This window comes from Rutidosis leptorrhynchoides, chromosome 2 (genome assembly GCF_046630445.1).
Source record: "Rutidosis leptorrhynchoides isolate AG116_Rl617_1_P2 chromosome 2, CSIRO_AGI_Rlap_v1, whole genome shotgun sequence".
Lineage (NCBI taxonomy): Eukaryota > Viridiplantae > Streptophyta > Magnoliopsida > Asterales > Asteraceae > Rutidosis > Rutidosis leptorrhynchoides.
In genome coordinates this window covers 192479351-192489502 of record NC_092334.1, presented here as the reverse complement: position 1 = coordinate 192489502, position 10152 = coordinate 192479351, and the positions used below count along the sequence as shown (strand labels likewise).

Sequence of the window (10152 nt, the reverse complement as noted above, 5' to 3'; positions counted from 1 at the left end):
TATAACTCACAGTGATAAAAGCGGTAAAGTCGGTAATGAAAGTACGCAAGTAGTAAGTCGGTCCGAAAGGTCGTCAACAAGCAATACTAGAAAGGGAAGAAAGAAAGAACAAGTGTGTGTGAAAACCAAATGAGCAAGTGATTTGAATGAGAGGTAAATGGCTAGTATTTATAAGCAAGGAATTTGACAAGGATTGATGACATGGACAAGGGCTAGTATTTATAAGCAAGGAATTTGACAAGGATTGATGACATGGACAAGGGCTAGTATTTATAAGTAAGGAATTTGACAAGGATTGATGACATGGACAAGGGCTAATTAATTGGGTCACTAGCTAGAGTAGGGTGGGCTTGAGCCCAACAAGGTAGAAAGTCCAACAAGACTAACTATTGTGCATAATTAAATTACTACGCGTAATTAAGCATCCAAAAACCCAGGTAATTATTATTATATTATAAAATAATAATTAATATTTCGCAGTCATAATATTCCGATTATGACAAAAGTTAAACGTGCGCGCAAGTTCGCGGTTTATTCGAAACGTCAAATAACACTAACAGTTATAAAGGCTTCCAATGATCAAGTTATGTATCCTACGTACTCTAAGGCACGTTTTAACATATAAATGGAAGTAAACCACGTACATCAAGTTTCCAGAGTATAAAGTAACACAGTACGCACAAATACGCAGTTTCGCAAAAACACAAGGCACAAAAGCAAGTCGAAAAAGCCTGGTCGTTACAAATTATATTAAGTGGATAGTTAGAGGAAGTGGTAAGCACATTAGTTTTTAGTGGAATAGACCTGAGTTCGAGTCCTCTTGCCCCATTTCTTTCCTTTTTTCCACAATTGTTTTCTTAGTTCTCGCTTAACATTAGTTTCATAAAAGGCGTTAAAAAATGTTCCAACACAACGCGCGTACCATAGGTATATTTGTTTTCCTTATGGAGAGTTAAAGAAAAAACACTATAATGCATCATGGTGTCATTATTTGGTTTTGATATAAACAGAGAAGAGAAAGAATCGATAAAAAGAACGTTACTTTCAGAAATACGTAGGCATTTTATACATAAATATCGTCTGATACAATAGATATGTACCAAACAACGTATATTCAAATGCAACCGCCGCAACGCGCGGTCCGAACTATTTCTAGTTAAATATCATTAATGACAACAAATAATTTTCATTAAACTATTAAAACAAACATCTAAAACACAAATAATAAACATACCAACTACTCTAGATGCTTAAAAAGCGTGTACGGTCGGCACATTGTAAGATATACCATTAGTGGTAATATTAAAAAAACGAAATATGTTGGTAAGCAACATCCCATAAGGTAATGAATTCGTCTCAAAGTCAAGTATCCTATCAACAATGATGTATCTTAAACCAAACTGAAACCGTATCGGTATCAAAAACCGAACCGCTAGATAAATATTAGGTTTCGGTTTCGGTTCCTAGATTTTGACGGTCGTAGATTTTGGTGAAAAAGGTTTCCGTACTAAAGAAGTGGTAACGGTTGAGTACCAAGATGCCGAACTTGGGTACTGAATTTGAATCAAGTGGCTACAAATTGAAACGCTTACAACTTCAGTATGCATACAAATATAGAAAAAAGGTCGTTACTAACCAGTGATAACTATACAAATAACTAGTGATAACAAATATAGCAACTTGCATCAAATGATAACAAATACAGTGAAGTTTATGACAAAGTTGATGTTTAGGCTTTGGTTCCACATTCCCACTGTTCGACAGTTCAATGGCATACATACATGCATATATTAGTTTCAATGAAATATACCGAGCATAACAGATCCACCTTAGACCATTTTTAGTGGTGATGGAGTGATGGGGCGTGATGGAGGGTTTTTGTAGGGTATAGTGTTGATTTGGCAAAGGTGATGACGTGATGGAGTTTGTAGTGGTGGGCGTGATGATTGTGTGATGAGTTAAATTGGTCCCACTATTTTAATTTATTTTTCATTTTAGTTTGATTTATTTTTTTAACTTGTTTGTTATAAAAATATTACATACTTAAATAATAAAAAATTATAAAAACACACTTAAATTAATAAAAAGCAAACCATTACAATTTATTAAAGTCCTAAATATTAAAAATTACGATAATTTAAAAATCCTAATACAATTACTTTATTAAATTCCTAGAACTTAAAATGTACGTTTATAATAAGATATAAATTACTCGTCATCACTTGAAAGCTCGATATAATCTTTGTATTTCTCGGCCATCTTTTTCTTGAACCTTAAAGCAGATTTCCTTTTTTCGGATCGGCGATATCGGCTAAATTAAGTTTAAATAATTTTATGACTTCCATTGACGATCGTGTTCGTTCTTCCTCTACAATTGCATCCATAACACTGTTTCGCCTCTCCACTTCTTTGGGCAACGGATAAAATTTATTGTTTATAAAATTGAAATTCATTTTATTTGAAAAATTGGGCAACGGATACAAGCTAGTAACGGTCATGTGTGCACTGTGCAGGTATCCCCACCAATCAACACCCTCGAACGTCAAATACTTCCTCCGTGATCAACCCATCTCGCCTAACATTTTTGAGCTCCATCACGCCGCACAGGGGCGCGATGGAGGCGTGATGGTGGCTATTTTGCTCCGATCACATTGTACTACAATCGGTCTTAGTTGAATTATAATAATCGACATGAACTTTGTATGTATATATATGTATTATATGCGCACTCATAGTATATATGGTTCTTCGATTATATTGATTGAATGCCACTATATTCTTCTCTCATAGAATATCATTTTACGTTCTAACACATCCCCTTAGCTTACATGTGACACACGAACTGAAGTACCCAGTGGCGGATTCAGGAAAATTTTTCACTGGGGGTAAAAAAAAAAAAAAATTAAAACGTACGTATATTTTTTGAAAAATATGGAAGTTTTGGGGCAAAATAGAGTTTTTTGAGGAAAATTTGGAGGTTTTTTGGGCAAAATACGAAGGTTTTGGGGCAAAATATGAAGGGTTTGGGGCAAAAAAAATTTCACCGGGGCAAAATCGAAAAACCGAAAAAATTTGCACTAAAAATTGGAAATCCATTGAGGGCGGGCGCCCCACCTTGCCTCTTCTTTGGTCCGCCCTTGGAAGTACCTCTATTACAAGCACATAATCAGAATTATTTGTTGCAGTTTCAAGACACGTTATATTGTTGTACATAATGTCATATATTTTCTTAACATGAGGAGGTGACTAACACAAATAACACGATTTGTTAAACAACATTTTAAAGCGGGACTTAGTAATTACTTCACCTATGTTGAGATCACTAAGATGATCTGTCACACGACCAGTGGTGGAATATAGTGTACTCGAAAGGGGATATATGCCTCACCTGGATTTAAGGGAAGAAAAAATTTTACAGTAAAAAAAATATTTTACTTGAAAATAAGGTTTTTTTTGGGTTTACCCCCGCTAACAATGAAAATTTATTAAATTTTTAGACCCGCCCAATTTGTATCCGGGTTCAAGTTCCACCACTACACACGACTATGGAAAAGATCAACAATGTCATAGTAAAATTGCTTCCCTGGGTCTACTAGGTCTAAGGCATCATTGAAGTTTTCTAATGTCCATACATACTCTACGCCATCAATCTTGAAACTCAGTTGGCTCACGGAATCCAATGGGATTCCAATTCCATTTTCGGCGGAATCCCATTGGATTCCATGAGCCAAACGGGACCACATTGTATTGTTAGTACGTCTAAATTCAAAAAAAAAATGTAGAAGTCACGAACATGGTTCAAATAAACAAGAAAGTTATCTGTAATGAAACAATCTAGCATCAAATCTTCAAACATTTGAAACTCTCACTCAGCATGAACATGAACATGACATATTCGACCCTCATAATTTGCTTTTATTAAAAGACATTTTTTATATAGAAATATGCTTAATTGAATAATGAAACTAATTGATCATGTGAAACTACGTTATCCTAAAAAATCTAGAAAATCTAAGAAAATTTAATCCTGAAAATCTGATCTTATCTAGTGCAACACGCACCACGCACAGACCAAACCAACATTGTACGTGTTGCGTGCTGCCTGGTGCGTGTTGAGGGTAAAAACTAATGTAGCCGATAAAACATGCCAACGACAAAGGGACAAGCACCACGCACAGACCAAAACGCACCATGCGTAGTACGTGGACAGGGGGCATATTGGCAATTATGAAAAATCAGGGGCATATCGTTAAAAGCTCTCAGATAAGAAGGCATCTTCACCAATTTCCCAAAAAACATTCATAGACCAAAAGCCCACAAATGCATCTTCTGTAAAGCATCTTTTCCCATAGAAATTGAAAGTACAATAGCCATCAAGGAAAGGAGGGCATGTTCCTTTTTTCAAGTCTATCTTACAATTAGACACATAATTCAGAGTCTGCAATCCACACATTTTAAGAAAAAAGAGAGCCAAAAACCACAAGAAAAAGGAGCCCATTTCCTCATCTCATACCTTTGGGTGCAGCACAGCTAGCCCATGGCATACTTCTGAGTCCAGCTTCGTGCAGTCGTCTCATACTTGTTCCGATCTGTTTTGTACATGTGAGCAATCTCTGGCACAAGTGGGTCGTCTGGGTTCGGGTCAGTCAACAGGGAGCAAATTGATAGCAATACCTAGTAATCATGTCCCCAAAAAATATCATTACTATCGATGAAACGAAGATATGAACAGTAGGTTGTTTTGTATAGGTGGCAAAAAGGGTAGGTTAACAAGTCAAAATGGGTTTAAGTGTAGGATGTGTTTATACCTATATTTCAACCAGCAAACATTATTCTTTTACATAAATAATACTGCAACATGAAAGAGCATAAAATATAGTTCGATAAACTTAACTATTATTACCTAATCGGGATTACACGGAAAATCGGTCAAAATCAGTCAAGGTCAAACTTGGTCAACATCCGAATACTCCCCAATTTTCCAAGTACTCCCTAAAAAATTCCCGACCAGAACACCCCGAGTATCAATTTATGCAACCTTAATTAGCAATGGATCACATCTTTAAATCTTTGGGTTTGATTAAACTAAGTGGTAAAACACAAACCATAAGGCCTTAGTCCTAGTGGTAAGTTAATAGCCCATTAACCAAGAGGTTGTATGTTCGAGTCTCATCGAAGACAGTCAATATACATACAATTATACATATATTTAAGATATGTTGTAAGCTTGCCAGTTAAAAAAAAAAGAAAGAGGAAGTAAAACACAAACCTTGGAGATAGTAAGAGCTGGACTCCACTGTTCTTTCAAAATATCAAGACAAATGCTACCATTGCTATTAATATTTGGGTGAAAAACCTTTGTCCTGAAAGCTACCTGCAAATGTCCACCACAAATGCATGTAAAACAGCAGGGAAAAAAAAAATTACAAGTAATAACTGAAAACATAATATTACATTAACTGATTCACATATAACTTGCATGATGGTTGCAGCAAGACCAAATTAAGTATTGATACCATTTGTTAACAAATTAAGTTTCAGAGAAAAAAAGTCCATATGAAGTGAGGAATTATAATTACAAGCATGCAATATAAAGACAATCGACAAAAGTTAAAAACAACGATGCTTGAAAGAACTTTTACAGCCGAAGGTTACCTTGGGTGGCTTAAATGGATAATCCGGGGGGAAATGGATAGTAACCAGAAACACTCCGCCCGAATATGGACTATCAGTAGGACCCATAATTGTTGCTTGCCAGTGAAACATGTCTTCTGCCACTGGGCCTGAAATCAGAGTGACAAAATTGATGTAAATGAAATTAAAGAAATGATAATCTTCATAAAATAAGCTTTTAATCAACATCGACAAACATAAAGATTGCATATGTTTAGCAGTTCATGAAAGGTAGGACAATAAATGATGCTAACAATGGAAATTGTAATATCCATATTTAAGCACTTTACTTCATACTGATACCAAGAATCCCTTCGCTATAAATGTATAATTATAATAGTAATAAACACATAAATAGCTCGCAAAGTCACATGTCGTCCAACAGGCACGCGCGCACACACACGCACATACTCACACACACGCGTACACGCATACACTGATACACACACACACATACACACATACCTTTAAGCATATACTCGGTAGTTTTTTTTTTTTTTTTTTTTTGAAAGGCAAGGCCCCAAAGTGTTATGTACTATGTACTTTAAAGTATCCACTTGTGCTATTTATAGCATACATTCTTCTTTGATAATTTCGTTTTAACAACTGCAGACCCTTCATTCGATATGCTACTCTACTTGCAAGTTGAAAATGGTGCTTTTAAACATATTTAAAGGCTGTAGTTGTGCAGTTTATAACATGTGGAAGCATTACTTTCGGAAAATTCGCCTATTCAAACTCCAATCATTCAGTGATACAAATGGGCTACAAGATAAAGTCAAGACTGTTAACTCGATATCCTTCAAAAAGGACCTGTTAACAATTCGATAAGCATGTAACATGCTTATTACATAAGAGGTTACACACTACTAGGTATTTTTCTTAATGGTACTGTTGCCACATAACACCATTAAGTCTTTGCATTTTCAACTTTCTACTTAGACGATAACGATTTCGATGTCGAACCACAATATTCAAATGATCTGATCCAAAAAGCTAACTGAAAAAATCGCCATGATCCACAACATAAATGAGCAAAAAGTTATACTAAAAATTACTTCACCACAAATTTCACATAATTAAAAAATATAACGTATGTTTTCGGCTTTTTACAACAAATCAAAGCCAAATTCAAGTAACATAAGCATAAAACATAAGCGATCATCTAAGAGATGGAAATGGATGAAATAATACCAGCACTGCAAGAGGTAGGAGGATCTTTCTGAAGATCCTTAAGCTCTTTCAAGATCCGCTTGGAAGCCATCGCTGAAGAGATCCTGCAAGACAACAGCTTTGTAAATATATATTAGATTAGATATTTGATGAAGAGAAAAAGAATAATAAATATTATTCTTTTTAGAGAGTGTGGCTGTTGCTTTTTATAATATCCGCAGTTCCAAAAAAAAAAAAAAAAAAATTATATGATTGAGGAAGAAGAAGAGTAGTAATCACCTCGAAGATCCTAACCTCTGGTTATTACTACTACTATTATTTGGATTTGGATTAGAATTTGTGTTAATTCTAATGACCGGAGGAGGAAATGAAATGAAAACCAAATGGGCTTTATATACACTGTCACATCGTTAAATTTAACACTGGATTTAAACCGAGGTCAAAAGAATGTTAAATTTCAGTATTAAATCAATTATTATTTTATTTTTTATTGATTATTTAGATCAATTATTATCAAAAAAATTGGTCTAAATAAATGATGAAAGAAAATGAGAAAAAAATGGCCCAAATAATACTATAAATAACAATGGCTCAAATAAAAAAAAAATAAAAAGAAAAAAAAACCCTAAATAATATTCTGTACTACTCTTCATCTTTCTTCCCTACTCTCTTCACCTACCTCTTCTTCTTCATCTCAATACACCTGCAAAAAAACAGAAAAAGAAGAAAAAAAATTGGAAAATAAAAGACACTCATCACTAAGCAGAGCATCAACCACTTATCACTATGCTGCTCAAGACTCGTCATATCCAATATGCAGAGTATCAACCAAACCATTCGTTGAACCTTCTCTTGATAACTCTCCAAATTTCAGGTCTCTTTCAACTTTGGGACAAAGCAGCGTCATTCACGAGAATGTTCTGGAAATCGGACGACATCTGAGCAAGCTTGAAGGAATCATAAGAGACACGCATCACTACGTTCGCCGCAAGAACTAGGTCAAGGTCATTTGAAGAATGTCTACCTATGCTATGAATGTTTTCGCTCTATGATGTATTCTCCATGCATAATTTCATGTATGCATATCTATATTGTGTAACCCTACCTTAATGAATAAAATGTGTGTCTGTTATGCTTTTAATTATTATTTTCCACCATGTACAATTTAAGGGGGAGCTTTGCTCTAAGGGCGAGCATAGTTCTAGGGGGAGCTAACCTTTTTGCTTCGACAAAAGGGGGAGAAATATGAATACAAGTGATGTTAACACTTGCGCATTTATAACAAAATGTCTCTCATTACTTGTATGTTTGTCATCATCAAAAAGGGGGAGAATGTTAGTTGAATGTTGGTTAATGGACTAACCGACAAAGTTAAGTATGATGCTTAACCATAGAATATGTTTTGAAGATGACACATACGTATGTATAAGTGATGATCGACATCTTAACATAAAACATGCAAGTTCACTAATCCATACTGGATCTTGCAAATGACCAAATCAAACAAAACTCAGAATGAAAATAAAGATCATTAAAGTTACACGGTCAAAGGTACGGTCGACCGTATTCCTGACCGTAGAAGCCCAGACTAAATCTGCAATGCAGTTTTATGAAAACAAGTTGCACGGTCGTCACCACGGTCAACCGCAGTGCGACCGTAGATTTCACTGTCACCATTTTTGACCAAATTTAGTTTGACCACTTCCCTACATCTATAATTCATGAAACCTTTCTCAACACGCTTAGAATAGATGCCTTCATACTCAATTGAGTTTTGGTCATGAAAACGCTAATCTTGATTAATCACGCTTAACTACACCTTAATGACAATTTAATCATGAATAAGCATAACACATAAGTGTTAATCAATAACTTGTGATCTTAAAACTTGTCTAGACATTCTTAGGATGATCACCAAGTACCAACACACATAAAACAATGTCACCAGAACAATAATTACAATCAAAGATTACTTAGTGACAAATTAAGGCTATAACGACCCTCATTTTTTCATCTATATTTTCTTCCGTATAATTTAAAATGCCCGAAAAAAAAAGATTAAGTATTAATGAATGGTCGTTATATATATATACGAAACTAACAAACGTTAAACGGATAAATATTATTCAACAAAGTACATCTATAAGTTTATATTATATAACGAAACCTAAACTTATCAAGTAATTTATATAATGTATACTTAAAATAAATAAGTTTACAACATATAAATTCATATCAAGTAACATAAGTTTATTAGTTAAATTTATAAACTTTATACTTGACAAAGTTATATATACATATATATTTATATATAACTAAAAAGTATATACATATTTATAAGATGTAAAGTTTATGTAAATATGTTACCACTTACAAAAACTAATCTATACAATGATATCTTTTATAAAAATGAAGGTTATAGTCATTGTAAAAAAATATATATATATATGTATATATATATAAAAAAAAAGTTACTGTAGCGCCGAATAGTAAACAAAAAAAAAATTTAATACTTTTTGCTTTTTATTTTTTTAATTTTATTCTAGATCTAGATCTAGCTTTATAAAAACACTTTTCTTTATTTAATACAAATTATGGGCTGATACAATTATTAATATTTTTATTTTTCTTTTCTTTTTCTTTTTATTTCTTTTATACATTTTTTTATACCAACTTTTCACCTATAAATACTAGCAATTTCTTTCAAAATCCTTTACACTTCAAAAATTAATTCTCACTTGAAGATCATACTCTCAAACCTCTGCAAAAAATTATTTTTGTAAGTTCTCTATATTATTTTTATAGTTTTTATTTAGTTTTTATCATATTTTTCTGCTAGTTTTATGTTAAATACCAAATAAATACGAAATTAATTATAATAAATAATGTAAATACATGATAATTAGTATTAAGTATCCTAATGACTATAAAAATTATTTTTATGAATTATACATTCGAATTTATATTTATTAAAAATCAAAAACTGACTTTTTTATATTCGGTATATATAGATAATGAAGAAATAAATAGTAAACAATTTTATATATTATGTTTTATAATTTTTGCTTGTTTCTTAGGTCATAAAAGTAATTATAAAAATTTATGTTTGATTTATTTGTCATTTTAAATAATTAATTTGTATTTTCTTCTACTTTTGCTACAGTACCGGAAAATCTGTTTTAAAAAGAAAAATATAATTTAATTATATAACATGTTTATGACTACAATAAACAATGAAAATTACTTAGGAACTAATAATAAAGTTATAAAAATTATTTTTAGAATTAATAATTATATATTTCTATT

General features: G+C 32.8%; 1 protein-coding gene across 1 annotated transcript; it reads right to left on the bottom strand.

Annotated features, from left to right (window-relative positions):
• Positions 1–4327: 4327 nt before the first annotated feature.
• On the bottom strand, positions 4328–7256 carry LOC139891617 (ubiquitin-conjugating enzyme E2-17 kDa). The gene is made up of 5 exons (XM_071874593.1): positions 7126–7256; positions 6868–6950; positions 5656–5783; positions 5270–5374; positions 4328–4674 (listed from the first exon to the last, which is right to left on the bottom strand). The coding sequence occupies exons 2-5, from the start codon at positions 6935–6937 to the stop codon at positions 4531–4533; spliced, it is 447 nt and encodes a 148-aa protein (XP_071730694.1). The 5' UTR covers positions 6938–6950; positions 7126–7256; the 3' UTR covers positions 4328–4530.
• Between the last annotated feature and the right edge of the window lie 2896 nt (positions 7257–10152).

Excerpts from the sequence above, each read along its gene's own strand:
- LOC139891617 (XM_071874593.1), bottom strand. The coding sequence starts at position 6,937 with ATGGCTTCCAAGCGGATCTTGAAAGAGCTTAAGGATCTTCAGAAAGAT. Across the intron at positions 5,375-5,655 it reads ATCCATTTAAGCCACCCAAG|GTAGCTTTCAGGACAAAGGT; the intron begins GTAACCTTCGGC and ends GGACATTTGCAG. Across the intron at positions 4,675-5,269 it reads CAGCTCTTACTATCTCCAAG|GTATTGCTATCAATTTGCTC; the intron begins GTTTGTGTTTTA and ends CATGATTACTAG.